The following is a 15,676-nucleotide window of genomic DNA, read 5'->3' on the forward strand; positions in this document are numbered from 1 at the left end:
GAAAAGGAACAAGTTGCTTTGGTACCCTGAGGACAACCACAGTCTGGACGGGCCAGTGGCGGATGCAGACTACTGGATCAACACGGGCCTCTGGTTTTTGCAGCATTTGCCTAGAGTTTCTCTTCCTCCTCTATAGAGGCAGAAGAAAGAGTCAGCTGAGGGAGAAGCTGCACCTCAGCACTTGCTTTTTTTTGGTTGCTGCTGCACCGGCAACTCATGCTGCAGCACAATGGGCGCCTTATTATGTCCTTGCAGCAGCTGCTTCTGCTCCTTGCGGCCTTTGGAACGCCGCGTCGCCCCGGACCACCCCTTCCTCACCGCATTCTAGGGTTTAGGGTGTAGGGTTTAGGATGTAGGGTTTAGGGTTTAGGGTTCAGGGCCAAGGCATCTCTGCTGAGCCCTTTATAAGGCGGCTTAGGCTGCAGGGGTCCGCAGCCAACTGCTGCAGGGGCCCCTGACCGGCCCGGAAGTCGTCTACATCTGCTGAGCGCTGCAGCTGGCATTATTTGCCGGTGCAGCAGACGGGTCATTGGAGACAGATAAATCCTCCTCCCTGGAGGGGAGGCTGGGGCCCCCCTGGGTGCACTCAGGGGTTACGAGGAAAACGGCAGGCAGCAGCAGCAGCAGCTGCTGCTGCTGCTGCTGCTGTGAGTTGCGTTTGCTGCTGTAGCTCCAGACGGAGCAGCACAGGGAGCCTTTAGCTTAGTGCTACATTGAGGCGCTGCAGTGGAGGGGCTACTGATGCACTGCGGCACCTGTGTACCTGCTAGCGGCGGACCCCTTGGGCCCAGGGGCTGCCTGACAGTGTACAGCGCTGCGTCCCTGTTGCTGCAGCTGCACAGAGTGGTGCTGCTGCTTCAGAGGCTGCTGCGTGACGATGGCGAAACGTCTCCGTTGCAGCGAACCTCGTCGGTCCTCACCAGACGTTCTCTCTGAGGTTTCCTTTGGCTACAGCTTCACAGTGCCCCTGCCCATAGAGGCGGTATGCGCACTAAGCAGCAAAGAGGAGATATACAGGGTGGTACAGAGGAAACAGATAGGACACACATACAGGATACAGACGAAGAAGAGACAGGTAAAGAGGAGACAGGGAAAGAGAAGACAGACAAAGAAGAGAGGGAGAGAGAGGAGACAGAAAAAGAGGCAACCGACAGAAGCTAGCTAGGGGCTGCCTATACGTTCAAGCGTTTTCACCCGCATCAGAGCAGAGGGGGCTGTGCTGACCCCAACGATACCAATATACGCATACAGAGAGGGCCCAGATGCTCCCAAATGGCCTTATCAATGCAAACGGGCCCCCAGTTTACAACAACGGGGCCATAGCTGAGTGCAAGTGATCTCTAGCTAGGGGCAAATGACCACTAGTTAGGAGCGAACGGTCCATAGTTAAGAGCAGGTACCCATACTTAAGAGCAGCTGATCTCTAGATAAGAGCAGCTAAGCTCTAGTTGAGAGCAACTGAGCTCTAGTTGAGAGCAACTGAGCCCTATCGAAGTTCAAATGAACCACAGTTAAGAACAATTTGCCCATAGTAAAGAGCAGCTGCCCCTGGTTGAGGCCCCTAGCTGAGGCCAAATGGCGGCAGCTTAGGAGCAACTGCCTTATAGTTAAGAGCACTGCACCATACTTAAGAGCAAATGGCCATAGTTAAGAGACGTTACCTTTAGTTAAGAGCCAACAGCCCATAGTTAAAAGCAGCTGGCCCCATAGGTAAGGGCCGGCGGCCCAGATGTATCGTACTGAGGGGCCGAGGCGCTGCGTTTAATATGTGTTGTGCCTGTGCCGTACGTGCTGTTTGCTGCTGAGGGGCTGCTGTTGCTGCTTTTGCTGCTGCAGAGGTGCTGCAGAGGGGCAGGCACGGCGTTAAGGGGATATCTTTAGGGTTTAGGGTCTACGGGGTTGCTGTTGAGGCCCAAAGTGGCGGAGACGTCAGCCGCTTCGTCTGCTGAGGCAACGCCTCTGAAGGCTATGAACTGAGGAGGGGAAGAGGGGGCAGACAGCCGGAATAAAGAATAGTGAAGGCCGAGGTGAGATGGCCTGAGATAAAGATAAAAAACAAACAGCAGCAAAAAAAGAGATGATGTTGTATTCTCTTTGTCTCTCGCATAGAATTCCAATGCAAAAGAGAAAAAACGCCGCACAGAAAGAACAGGAACAACAGAAAAGGGAAAAAGGGGAGATGAGCAGAAACCAACGGACAACGAAGAGAAATAAGATAAATAAATAAAGGTAACGACAACATATGAAATACAAACAAGAAATAAAACACAATAGAACAAAAACGATACAAAGGAGAAATGAAACACAAGAAAACCAAAAGAACAAGAAAGAAGAAGAAATGAAACACGAGGGAGCGAACATGAGAGAAGAGAGGAAGAAGGAAAAGGGTCAGCAGCCTCAGCAGGCAGAACAGCGCAGTAGACGCTAAACCCAAAAGCAGAGACAAAGAAAGAACACAACATCGCAGGAGACGTCGCTTGCTGCACTGCAACAGCAAGAATATTGCTGCTGCGCTGCAACAGCAAGAATATTGCTGCTGCACTGCAACAGCAAGAATATTGCTGCTGCACTGCAGCAGCAATCGTTAGTGTCCCTTGCGGACTTGAAATATATGCAAATGACGGCGCTGCTGTTGCTGCTGCTTCTGCTGCCGCTGCTGCTGTTCGTTTCTTCCGCGTTGATGCCGGGCAGAGAGCCAGCAGAAGGAACCAGCATGAATGCCTCCTCTTCTCCTTTCGTCTCTTCCTCAGCCGACACAAAACCCTGAAACACCCCAAAGCGTCAACCAAGGCGTTATTCCATAGGGTTTAGGACTGAGGGTTTAGCGCTAGGGTTTAGGGTTCAGGTCTAGGGTTTAGGGTTTAGGGTTTAGAGGGAAGGGCACAATGATATGTGAATCGGCCAACGCTTTCTTTAGTGGGCACACTTACAGCTTCGAACTCCTCGCGTCTGCTGCCGCTGCTGCTGCTGCTGCTACTTCTGCTCCTGCTGCTGCTACTGCTGCTTCTGCTTCTGCTGCTGCTGCTGCCGCTTCTGCTTCTGCTGCCGGTGCTGCTGCATAGGCTGAACTGCCAATGAACAGTTGCTGTGGCTACGGCGCGTAGCTGCAGCAGTCTGCTGGGCCGCCTGCGGGCATCGATGTGAGTAGTGCCGAAGTCAATCAGCAGGGGGGCGTTGGGGTCGCAGTAGGTAGCCCAAGCTCCTCTAGGTGCTGCTGCTGTTGCTGCTGCTGCTGCTGTGCACGGATGCGGCGGAGCCCATAGCAGCAGCACTGCTTTCCTGCAGAGGCCTATTAAAGACACCACCTGCGTCGTCTCCGGCCCTGTTGCACCCGCAGTAGCAGCAGGGGCTACTGCTGCTGCAGCTGCTGTTGCGTTGCTGTTGCTGCTGCTGCTACTGCAGCAACGAAGAGCTGTGGAGGGGGCGGAGGCCCCTCGAGCTGCAAGGCCAGCAGCTGCTGCTTCTGAAGCAACGGACCACAGCGCGTCGAGGCGCTGCAGCAGTTGTTCGCACTGCTGCAGTGGCAGCAACTGCTTATTGGGCTCTTCTTTCTGCTGTTCCTGCTGCTCTTGCTGCTCCTGCAGGTCTTGTTGTTGTTGCTGCTGCTGCTGTTGCCGAAGGGCAGCAAGGCCCAAAGACAAGAAAGCCCGGGGATCTTCTTGGGGTCGCAAGAGCCGAAGGATGCCGCTAAGGAGAGCCGTGCAAAGGGGATCCTCGCTGTCTGCTGCTTGCTGCTCTTGTTGTTGCTGTTGCTTCTGCTGCTGCTCCGGCCGAAGTTGCTGCTGCTGCTTTGTTTGCTGTGTCAGCGACAGCAGAAGACGAGCTAATCTTGCGTCTTCGGTATCGCAGCAAGGAGGCGCTGCTGCTGGATAGGTAATACTCAACTCACCATTGCAGCAGCAACAGCTGCTGCTGCTATTGCAGCTGCTGCAGCTGCTCCTACACCAGCTGCTGCTATCACCTCCCTGCTGCCCTGCATCCTCTGAGGGGGGAGAAAACTCCACCACCAACCGTAGCTGTTGCTGCCGCTGGATAGTCAGCGCCTGCAGCAGCAGTAGCAACAGCACCAGCAACAGCACATCATTGCAGCAGCAGCAGCATAAACAGCAGCAGCAGCAGCAAAGTTGAGTCCTGAATAGGTACATGCGTATACAGCAAACAGGGATCTCCGAAGGTGTAAAAGTAAGGAGGGCTACGAGGCCCCTCGTCGATTGAGCAACCCACCAACTGTTTTGTGAGAGGCAGTTCTAGCTGCTGCTGTTGCTGCTGTTGCTGTTGCTGCTGCTGCTGCTGCTTCTGTCTGTGCGGCTGCACGGACAGAAGCTCAGCCTTGACAAGTTTGAAGGCCTTTCCTGTTAGGGAAATAGCGCAGCGGACGGAAGCGCAGTGTCTGGCGGGCTGCAGCAGCAGCTCCTTATGGAGCCGGGCAGCAGCAACGGGAGCAGCAGCAGCTGGAGCAGCAGCAGCTGGAGCAGCAGCAGCGGTATCTTCTGGGGTGTTGCTGTCGTTTGTGTCTGCTGCTGTTTCCGCCGCAGCGAACCAAAGCGTGCCCAAGTCATCCGTTTCAGTTGCTTCTTCGGCTGCAGCTTCGGTTGCTGCTGCTGCTGTTGTTTCTGCTGTTGGTGCTGCTCCTGCTGCAGTGGGCGTTGTTGCTGCTGACGAGACATCCCCCCCACAAGCCACACGCAAACTAGGAGGCCGCGTGCAGACGCTGAGGTCAATGACTAGCGGCGCAGCAGCACAAACACTCGGCCCCGCCATAACACCTGCTTGAGCAGAAGCAGCAGCAGAGGCAACAGCAGCGGCAGCTTCAGCAGCAACAGCTGGAGCAACAGTAGCAGAAGCAGAAGGAGCAGGAGCAGGAGAAGCAGGGGCAGCAGGTGCCGTTCGCGTTGCTGCTGCTGCTGCTGCTGTTGCTTTTGCTGCTGCTTCCTGTCTTGCTATCTCAGCAGGGATGGGCTGCGCGAGCGCCACTGCCCTCAGCCTGTATATGCCGGGGGTATGCTGCAGAGCCCCGCACCGCAGCGACACCTCCACTATGCCGTAGGGGGCGATAAGACAAGGAGAAGGGTCTATGCAAGGAACAACTAAACCAGAAGAGGCAGCAGCAGCAGCAGCAACAGCTTCTGCTGCTGCCGCTGATTCACGTGCTTCTGCAGTGGGTGCAGTAACTGCTGCTGCAGCTGCTGCTGCAGTTGCTGCTGCAGCTCCTGCCACATCTGTTTCTGCTTGTTGTAATATGGCCTCAAAGGTCGGTTCAGCAGCGGCTTCAAGGGCGCTGACGACAGCAGCAGCAGCAGCAACAAGCCGCGTCTCGTGGGCAGCAAGAGTTGCTGCACTAACTAAACAATGCTCAGGCGGCACCAGCGCAGAGCCATTCTCCTCAGACACTGCTGCTACATGCCGTGCTGCTGCTGCAACACTCGCGTCGCCTTCTCCTGCTGCTGCTGCTGCTGCTTGCAGCCTTCCTTGTAAAGCCGTTGCTGCTGGTGCTGCTGGTGCTGCTGCTCCTGGTGCTGCTTCTGCTGCTGCTCTGTCTCCCACGTCTGCTGCGCCTCTGCAACCCTGACCTTCAGCAGGAACCCCCAGCGGTGAAGGTGCTACTACTGCAGCATCTCTCAGATTGCCTGTTTCTGTTCCTGCTGCTGCTCCAGCTGCTGCTTCTGCTGCTTCTGCTGCTTCTGCTGTTTTTGCTTCTGGTGCGTTTGCTGCTGCCAATGCCCGCCACCCGTTGCTGGCTTCTTGTATGCCAGCAGAAGCAGCGGCTGCCGAAGCTTCTGTTGCTTTGAACGAGGCCTCCTCAGCAGCGACAGCAGCAGCAGCTGCTGCTGCTGCTGCCAGAGCAGCCATGTCAGGGGCTTTTGCTTGCTGCGACCTCACTGGTTTTCGCGTACCACCAGCGGGCGGCACGGGGGGGGCAGCAGCAGCTGCTGCTGCTGCTGCTTCTGCGGCTGCTGCTGCTGCTTCTGCTGCTGCAGCCTCTCGGGCCGTGTCAACTGCGCGCCGACGCAGTGCCTCAACTGCTAACCCCTTCAGAGCTGCTGTCTGCTGCAGCTGCTGCTGCAGCTGCTGCTGCATTTCCCAAAGGCCAACGTCATATAGCAGCCACTGAACACGCAGCCACTGGTTGGTGTTATTCTCCACTTTAAAGCTTACGCGCTGCTCTTCATCCTCTTGCTGTTGTTGCTGCTGCTGCTGCTGCACGTCTGTTGCTGCTGATGCTGTGTGGGGAAAATGCTTGCTGTAGAAGGCAGTCTTCAGGGGGATGAGTCTCTCTCGTTTTCTATACGAAGTGAGGCATGCAAGCTGCTGAAGTTGCTGCTGCTGCTGCAGGTGCTGCTGCTGCTGCTTTGTTGCTTCCAAGGGTTGCTGCTGCAGCACCACCTGAGCGGTGATCAGAGGCGGCAGCCCGCTGCGAAGGCGGAGGCGCTGCTGCAGGGGGGGCAGCAGCAGCAGCGGACCTCGCACTGGCACCTTGAGATGAATATTTACCATTTGCTGCTGATACTGGCCCTGCAGCAGCTGCTGCAGATGTTGCTGCAGATGCTGCTGCAGTTGCTGCTGCAGTTGGTCCTGCAGATGCTGCTGCAGTTGCTGCTGCAGGTGCTGCTGAGAAGGCTCTAGACAGAGCTGCAGGCTAGCAGCAAAGTTTGCAGGGACAGCAGCAAACATCTCGACTGCCAGCAGCACAGCTTGCTGCTGCTGCAGCAGCAAACTGCTTTCGGGGTGTGGAATTAGTACTAAGCCCCCTTGGGTTACGCGGTGCAGCTTCTGCCGCCGTTGCCGCGCTGCTGCTGCCTGCAGTGTACGTACACCCGAAGCCGCCTTAAAGAAGGGCCGCTCTCTACCCAGTCCACCAGGCAGCAGTTGTCGCAGCTCAGGGGGAGCAGCACAAGAAGCCGCCTGGAGCAGCAAGGCCTCAGCAGTTGGTGAAGAGGAAATCAACGCTCTGGCGTTGTTGCTGCTGTTACTACGGCTGCTGTTGCATCTGCTGCTGCTGTTCGTGCTGCTGCTACTGCTGCTGCTCGTGGTGCTGCAGCTGCTTTTGTTGCTGCTGTCCGTGCGCGCTGTCGAGCACGGTTCCATTAGGGATGCCCAGGGGGATATGATTCCCCTGCTGCTGCTGCTGCTGCAGCCCCTCTCGTCGCAGAATGCGTTGCTGCTGCTGCTGCTGCAGTCGGGGCAGTTGAAGGCACCAGCTGGTCTGCCTTCGTCCCAGTGTATAGGATGCTTCAGCTGGTGCTGCTGCTGCTGCTGCTGTTGTTGTTGCTGCTGTTGCTGCTGCTGATATGTGTGTGTGCGGGCCTGGAGCTTAAGGAATGCAGGTATGGGCGAGGTATTGACTACGAGGAGATAAAGAAAGGCGCTGTCTCCTCCTGCTGCAACTGTCTCCGTTATCACTTCTTCTGCGGTCTCTCTCTCTGTCTCTGTCTGCTGCTTCCCCTCGTCTCCCTGCTGCTGCAGCGAGCCCCAGCGACCGATGCCCGCACCCTTGAGCGCAGCAACAGCGCTTCTTACTCCTCTTCTTTTACCCTCTACATGAGCTTGGTGCTGCTCTTGTTGATGCTCCTGCTGTTCCTCCTGCTGTTGATTCCCCTGAAGTCGGCTGCGGTGGTGGTGGTGGTGCTGCTGCTTCTGCTGCTGCTCCCGGGTTTGCTGCAGCAGCTGTGCAGCAGCGTTAAGTTGCTGCTGCGAGAAGAGGGCGTATGTAACGGAGGCGCCGCTGCATGCAGCAGCAAAGGAGACCTGCAGCGGCAGCAGCAGCCCGTCCCCGCTGCAGTAGGCCCTCGCCTCGAGATGAGGAGACACCGCAAGGCCGAGGCAGCAGATGTCCGCCGTCTTGCTGCTGCGCGGGCCCAAGATAAAATCAGCAGGAGACAGAGACAGCAACAAGCCGCAATTCCTATTGCGAGCTACCACCGGCGCAAACGACCCCCACACCTGCTGCTGCTGCTGTTGCTGCTGCTGCTGCTGCTGCTGCTGTTCCTGGGTTTGTTGATCTATAAGAGATGACGGGGAGGTCCAGCGGACTCGAACGGGGATGTCTCCGTCGTTGTACAGCGTCAGCTTCTGCTGCAGCAGCCGCTGCTGCAGCAGGAAGAGAGGCGGCAGCAGTAGGTGGTGGCTGCTGAGGCGGAGCATCGGCAGAGCCACGCGAGCCTCCACTGCAACCGGGACTAACGCGCTGCCCTCCAGCGTCTCCAGCTGCCCATAGAACGCAATATGCATCTCCTAACTCCTAAACCCTAAACCCTAAACCCTAAACCCTAAAACCCTAGTCCTTGAGCCACAGACATCCACTGCACGGAAGAGTAGGCCAAGGAAACATGCAGTGCAGACGGCAGGAAAGTCAGCACAAATATACTGAGCAGGATGCATCGCGGGTGTACGTACACTGCAGTAGATAGATCTCAGGTGTACATGCACTGAAAAAGCTGACAGGTTCAGGTGTACATACACTGCAGACTTACAAACAAAACAGAGTGAAGCGACTGGGGATGGGCGGCCCTCAACGTCACCAGGAAGACAGCAGAGCCGCCAGGAGGCAGCAGCACATAAGACGGGTACACCATCAGCTGCCCAGATAGACCTATCACTACGTGCGGCTCCAGCATCTCCTGCTGCAGCTGCTGCTGCTCTTGCTGCTGCTGCTGCGTGGTCTGTTGCTGTATCTGCCACTCCAACAAATGCTGCTGCAGGGCCAGCTGCTGCTGCTTCACTGCAGAAACTTCGCCTGGTTCAACTGCCGGTTCTGCTTCTGTTGCTGTCTCTGCTGTTGTTGCTGCTGCTGCAGCTGCTGCAGCATCAGCTGCTGCCTTTCGTGGGTGGCGTAAGAAAGGCTCAGCAGAACGCAACGACTTGTCTATGCACAGACACTTCATGCAAGAGGGTAAACGTTGAACCGGCTCTTCTGCCGCACCCACTGAGGCAGCAGCAACCCCTGCTCGTTCAGCTGCTGCTGCTGGAGACGTATCCCCAGTGCGGCTCGCAGCAGCAGCGGCTTTTGCTGAATGGCCTGATGCCGTTGCTGCCGCAGATGACGGTGCTAACGGGGGTACTGTTGGTGCTGAAAGTGTACCTGCTGCTGCCGTTGCTGCTGCTGCTGCTGCTGCTGCTGCTGCTGCTGAGTGTGCTGCCAGCTCTACAGGGGTGCGCACAAGCGAAGAAGCGAAGTGGCAAGGGAAGTGACCTGCGGCGCTCGCCCTCACTGCCTGCAGCAGGGCGGAGTCGGTGACTGCACTACAGAAGGGGTTTGCTGCTTCTGCTGCTGTTGCTTCTGCTGCTGTATCTGCTGCTGTGTCTGCTGCTGTGTCTGCTGCTGTGTCTGCTGATGCTGGTATTCGAATGCGTACGACAGCAGGACTCTGAGAATTGTTGCGGACGAGGAGGCCGCGGCTGCTGCGCGTGTGCGCCCGGACCTGCAGCATATGAAAGCAAAGACAGCAGCAAGGTGCACCATGAGCCTCAAGCGCTGCTCTTCTACAGCCACACCAGGTCTACTGCTGCTGCTGCTGTTGCTGCTGCCGCTGAAGCCGGTGCCTTACAGTGCCGAAGCTGAGCTGCGGAGGCCACGGCGACGCCACGAGGGGAACCGCCACCTCCACACAAACCGGAACGGTCACAGTCTGCTGCTCCTCAGCTGCTGCTGCTGCTGCTGCTGTTTTCGTTGCTGCTGTCTGACTGCCTAATGCTGCAGCATCAGCACCCCCGTCTGCTGCTGCTGCTGCTTCTGGTGTTTGCGGCTCCAGAGCAGCAGCCCTTGGGTGGCTGTTTGTGGGGTGAGGGGGAAAGACAGAGAGAGGAAGATGCAGGGATATGGAGCCGCAGCAAAGGGGCAGCAGCTGCAGCAACAGCTGGCCTTCGGTGTGCGGGGCGACGAGGCCTCCGCCATCAGAGGAAACACAAAAATAACCGAAGGGCTGTGGGCCCACAGCAAAGGCCTGCAGCAGCAAATACAAAAAAAGCTCAACGATGTACGACAACAGAAGAGAAAGGGTATAGGGTTTAGGGTTTAGGGTTTAGGGTTGTGAGTTGCTTGCCGCATCTTTTTGTTTTTGGAGTTCTTCCATTTCGCTGTCATCAACGTGGAGGAGCCACCCCGTCTTCTCTTCCTCACCAGCCATTGCATCACTGGTACCATAGCTGCTGCAGCATATACTGCAGCTGCTACAGCAGCAGCAGCAGGCGCTGCTGCTGCTGCTGCTGCTGCTGCTGCTGCTGCAGCCTTGTGGGGGACGCCAGCTGACTTTGAGTGCGCGTCCGTCAGGGTGTACAGCCAGCCGGACGGAGGACCCCCCCTCGTTGCAGAGCCTCAAGGGGATGGACTGCACTGCAGCAGGCCGTAGCCTGAAGGCAGCGGCGCGGCCCCGCAGCTGCGGCAGAGGGTAGATGCGCACCTTTGAACGCTCTAGGGAGACGCATTGCTGCAGCTGCAACAGCTGCCAGTCCTTGATGTCTCCACCTGCAGCGGTTGCTGCTGCTGCTGCTCCTGCTGCTGCTGCTGCCTCCGGTCCATCGTTCTCAGAGTCCACAGCAGCAGGAGTCGCCGACTCGGGAGGCAGCAGCAGCGGCAGCCAACGCAGCGGCAGCTCGTCGTTGTTCTGTTGCTGCTGCTGCTGCTGCTGCTGCTGCTGTGAGGAGATGAAAGGAGGACCCTCAAAATGCCTCAGCAGCGCCGGAGGGGAAAGAAGAGCCCAGCGCGAGACACCGAGAATCTGCACAAACAAAGCCAAAGACAAGCAAAAATAAAGATTAAGATAGAATAAAAAATAAGAACAAAGACAAGGATAAAGAGAAAGATAAATACAAACAAAGAAACACACAAAGAGACAGACAAGGGATAACGATGAGAAACAGAAACAGAGAGGGAGGAAACGCAGGCGGTACGTCGAGGCAAACAGAGAGAGACAGGAACAAAGCGAATGGCGGATATCTCTGCAGCAGAGACAGAGACAGATGAAGCAGTGGAGGTGATGCTGCAGTGCACGCAATCCCCACACACCCAAAGAGAAACTCCACATGAAAATGAGATGCTGTCGCGGTCCTTGTTGCTGCTGCTGTTGCTGCTGTCTGGGGGGCTGGCTGGCAGCAGCCGCGGGTCGACGGTGAAGGAGAAAGGGACGGAGCTGAGGGCTGGGATGACAGCCTCAGCGGGAGACACAGAAAACGCTTCGCATGTTGCTGCTGCACTTTGTGCTGCTGCTGCAGTGTCTGCTGCTGCTGCACCGTCTGCTGCTGCTGCAGTGTCTGCTGCTGCTGCACCGTCTGCTGCTGCTGCACCGTCCGCTGCTGCTCCGCTGTCTGCTGCTGCTGAACTGTCTGCTGCTGCTGAACTGTCTGCTGCTGCAGCACCATCTGCTGCTGCTGCTGCTGAGGGGCGCCACTGGACGCGTATAGGCAGTCTGCCTTCGTTACAAAGGGTGACAGTACGGGATATGGGCGGCCCCTGGCGCTGCAGGTCAGCAGAGAAGACAGAGAAGAGAAGGCAATCAAACGACGGTCAAACCGCGTATGTCTCCAGAGCCACACGCAACCAAACAAAACTTAGGGAAAGCAATCCCCCCGTGCTGTTCCTACTGCTGTTTCTGGTCGTGTTGCTCGTTCTACTGCTGGTACTGCTGCTGGCGCAGCTGCTGGCGCTGCCGGTGCTGCTGTGGTTGTTGTTTCTGGTGCTGATGCTGCTGCTGCTGGTGATGCTGCTGCTGCTGGTGATGCTACAGCTACAAGTATAAATGTACCAGAGTGCATCCGAAGTCGATTATCCGTGGCATGCATTTTGCGATTGTTTGTATGGTGGTGGCCTCAAGAGGGCAGGGGGTCTCAGCCTGGCACTCTCTGCTGCTGATTTCGTTTGCTGCTGTTACTGCTGCATCGTTTGCGGATGCAGCGTTTGCTACTGCAGCGTCTGCTGCTGCTGCATCTGCATTGATCATCTTCTTTATAGTGCGTGCGTCTGCAGCGTCTTGCGGTGCAGCAGCGAGCGAGGAGGAGAGAGCCGCGCAGAGCCGCAAGAGGCGGCCTGAGGCCCAGGGGGCCCCACAGAAGTCTCTAAGGGTCAGCGCAGCAGCCTCTGCTTCTCCCCTCAGTTCGACTACGCCGAGGCAGGGGGCCCCCTCCTCTGAAGAGCCAACCGACTGCAGCAGAAGAGCAGCAGCAAAACGACCGGGACGACGCGGAAGGAAACGCAACAGAAGAGAAGACGTTTGGGAGCCCCGAGGCAACAACACCTCAGCAGCAGACACAGCAAAGGCATCTGCATCCTCCGTGTATGACATCCTAGAGAGAACCAAATCCTCAGCAGCAGCTGCAGAAGAAGCTGAAGCAACAGCAGCAGCGGCGGCTACGGGGGGTGTTCCAGGTCGTCCGCAAGCAGGTGCAGCGGAGGTAGGTTGTGTGTGCTCGGGCACAACAGCAGCAGCAGCTGCAGCATTCGAAGCAGCAGCAGCTGCCACCACCACCGGCCTGAGGACAGCTTCGCCGCCCCCATTCTTCAAGGGCAGCCTGCGGGCCACAAATACAGCAGCACCTGCAATCGCGGCGTGAATTACCTGCTGCTTGCTGCAGAGAACTGCAGCTGCGACGGGGGCCCGTGCTTGCAGAGCAGCAGCTGCTGCAACTGTTGGGGCCCGTTTACCAGGCAGCAAGACATCAGAGAGCACCAGAGAGAAGCAGCCAGCAGCAAAGAGCAGAAGAGGGATGCAGAAAGGGAAGGAGGGAACCCGCAGAACGGGCGGCAGACAGCAGGGAAAGCGAATAGCCAGAGATCGCTGGGCCCTCTAGAAGTGCAATCGGAGCGGAAGGATGCATGTGCAGCAACTGCTGCTGCTGCAGCTGGTGCTGTTGTTGCTGATGTTCCTGCAGTTGCTGTTTCTGCTGCTACTATTCCTGCGGCTACCGGCTGTGATGAAGGTATGAGGCTCTGCTGTCGTTCTTAGGGTTAAGGGCGCCTCACTCAAGGACAGCCGCCTCGCCGGGCCGCACTGCAGCGAATGTCAATTGGCGGGGCAACGACAAAAGCAGCGGCTGCTCTTTCCTCGCCACCACCTGCAGCAACGGGGCACAAATGTACTGAAAGCAACTGCTGCAGCAACCGCTGCTGCAACCGCTGCTGCTCTGGCTTCTCGGTGCGTATTCTAGCTATGGTATGCTGCAAGGTACGCCACAAGGGGGTCGGTCTACAGTTTCTCTCTAGGACTGCGGCCCCTCCACCCGCACAACGGTGCTGCAGCAACTGCAGCATTGGCGATGATATGAACTGCGGGAGCCGCAGGCCTTTGAAATTGGTGTTTCGCTTTCATGAGGTGTGGGCGAAGAATCAATGAGAGGTTAAGAAGCAAAAGAGTAAGAAATGCAGCAGAAGGGAGGGGATGTTCAAGAGGTAGAGCATGAGTAAGAAATGCCACAGAGAGAAGGGAGTGGGAGTGTGTACAGCGTCGGTTCTTTTGTGTTTGTGTTGAGGCGGTGATTAAAACTGCAGGGACAGAGGTGTTTACAGGCACAGCGAAGGAGCCCAACTCCGTGTGCAGCTCCAGCACACCCCGGGCTTCAGGCGCCTCAGGCGTAGCTGTGAACGAAACCCAAACCTGAAGAGCTCAGACAGCAGTGGGCGCAGCTTCAGCAGCAACCTTGTCAAAGGACAACAAGCAGCAAGGATTTATCTATATTCTTCCAGTCGTATGTTTTTAACTGACACCGTGGCGATCGAAACGAACAGGTAACGATAGAGACGCTACGGCGTTACCCCGGAGTGTTGAACTAGACGGAGGAGGATGGCGCGGCACAGCTCTGGACCCACCTGAACGCACATTCCCGTTGCTACAATGCCTGAGACGCGCGAGGCGCCTTGGGGGTCTCCGCTGCTGGCGCCTGCGGGGTGTATGGAGACATCATCGACGGGATATTTCAGTGGGGAAAGACGAAAAGGACTCTGAGGGTCTACTTCAAGCCGCAGACGCCTCCCAATCTTCTCGCGGTTTCTTAGAGTAACTTTTTTGGTGTACGTGACTCCTTGAAGGACCTTCTCAAACACCTGCACTAGACACCCCCCATGTACACTTCTTGGGGATGAAACGAGCGATGATGCAGCTCTTTCGTGCTAGAGAGAAAAGTCCATTCAGGCTCCTTCGATACGCGCACACCTCTGGGGGACTCACAATGCAATCCGGGGTGACTGAGAAAGGGCAATCAAATGATGAGTCTGAAACGTCACTGCGATTCCTCTGAAGATGCTGGCTACTTGACGTACGCACGCTGTGGCCCCCCGTCCTTTCAGTTTGACGGCTCATGGGGGCCTCCTTTTGCATCTGAAAGAAACACAAGTGGGGAAAAGGGGCAATCGGAGAAGCGCATCAGCTTTATTCTTGAAGGAGGTCGGGAACAGGCAGGATCTTGTGCCCCCAACTGCTGTATGCACAAACCTCTCCTTTTTTCTTCGCGGATGCATGCTCGCTGTAGAGTTGATTGCACCTGGAAGGACCTACACCCGCATTGTGACACAGCTGAGCTGAGGCACACTTCATAACACGAGTTACTTTGCAGAAAACCCAACCTTGAGGTGGGTCCAACAAGTACTGACCAACTGGTAAAGAAACCCGGTGGATGCAGCGCAGCTCCCTTCACTGCGACGCAGTAATGTAGAAGTTGCTTATTAATTCAAGAAAATCTGTGCAAAAGCTTGGTAAAGTGCTGTGGCAGATGGCGTTTGCATTGCTTGGTGTGGCGGTGTTCATGGAGACGAATGACATTCTGCTCTACAAACTGTTCTTATTTTTACTCAAACTAACAAATGCAGGTGTTTGCAGCACCCTGGAACTGGGCTCGTAGAACAGCAAACCTCCAACTCTGTTGGCAGATTCAGTGCAGAAATAGGTAACTGTGCGAACCTTCAAGTTTCCTCGTTAGCCCAGCCGATTGAGTTGGACCAGGCTCGAAGCTGAAGGCTCTCTCACTGGCATTTGAACCCTGCTTCGTGTTAATCGTCACTTTTCGCAGTTCCGCCTTTCCCGGAGAAGCCATTTTAAAACGTTTGACGCATCAAGTTTCAGACCCAACAACTACAGCAATTCTCACGGTTTCACTAATGCCAATGAAAGCGTAATTCCGCTGGAAGAGCGTGCAAAGCGACTGCAGCGCGCACACCAACACTGGGACGTTCCATTGTGGGCGCATGCAATATGCGATGCGTCCAATATACGTGGAACGTTGTCGCAAAATACTAGGTTCAGAAACTGTTTGCCAATTGATGGAGGCAGCCGAAGCTCTCGGGAATTCGGGAATGCGCGTTGCTGCTTGATCTCTGTCTGGAGAAGACGCAAATAAATTGGAATGTAATGCTTGCTAGATGAAGCATGTGGTAGGCGAAGTGCCGACGATGAGTTGGTCTCCTTGTGAGCTGCTTTCGGCTCCGGCTGATTACGGGCAGCGGCAGCTGACTTCCGCTCGGTGCAATTTGACACAGGATTTACATTCAACCCTGTGATCATGATAAACTCCTACTGTATCTAATGGGGATCGAACTAATCTAGGCCGTTTGGCGTGTTTTTCATGAGGAATGGGGCTGTCGCATAGATTTCCCATTTGAAGGACTGCAGCTCGTGGGGGAGTGACCCGAGGAGTCGAGTAGAAATGCCGGGCGCAATGTTACGACGGAATCTGGCAGAAATTGACAGAAGTTTAG

General features: G+C 56.2%; 1 protein-coding gene across 1 annotated transcript; it reads right to left on the minus strand.

Annotated features, from left to right (window-relative positions):
* Positions 1–1,877: 1,877 nt before the first annotated feature.
* Positions 1,878–15,015, minus strand: EMH_0003030 (uncharacterized protein; the record flags this gene model as incomplete). The annotated part of the gene is made up of 15 exons (XM_038023110.1): positions 1,878–2,037; positions 2,603–2,763; positions 2,931–4,043; positions 4,225–8,232; positions 8,472–9,419; positions 9,546–9,941; positions 10,248–10,715; positions 11,003–11,452; positions 11,739–12,501; positions 12,953–13,044; positions 13,796–14,034; positions 14,246–14,303; positions 14,467–14,476; positions 14,576–14,618; positions 14,883–15,015. 15 exons carry the CDS (start codon positions 15,013–15,015, stop codon positions 1,878–1,880), a joined length of 9,042 nt encoding a protein of 3,013 aa, XP_037878964.1.
* Positions 15,016–15,676: the final 661 nt, after the last annotated feature.

This window comes from Eimeria mitis, genomic scaffold (genome assembly GCF_000499745.2).
Source record: "Eimeria mitis Houghton genomic scaffold, Emh_scaff8, whole genome shotgun sequence".
In the NCBI taxonomy this organism is placed as follows: domain Eukaryota; phylum Apicomplexa; class Conoidasida; order Eucoccidiorida; family Eimeriidae; genus Eimeria; species Eimeria mitis.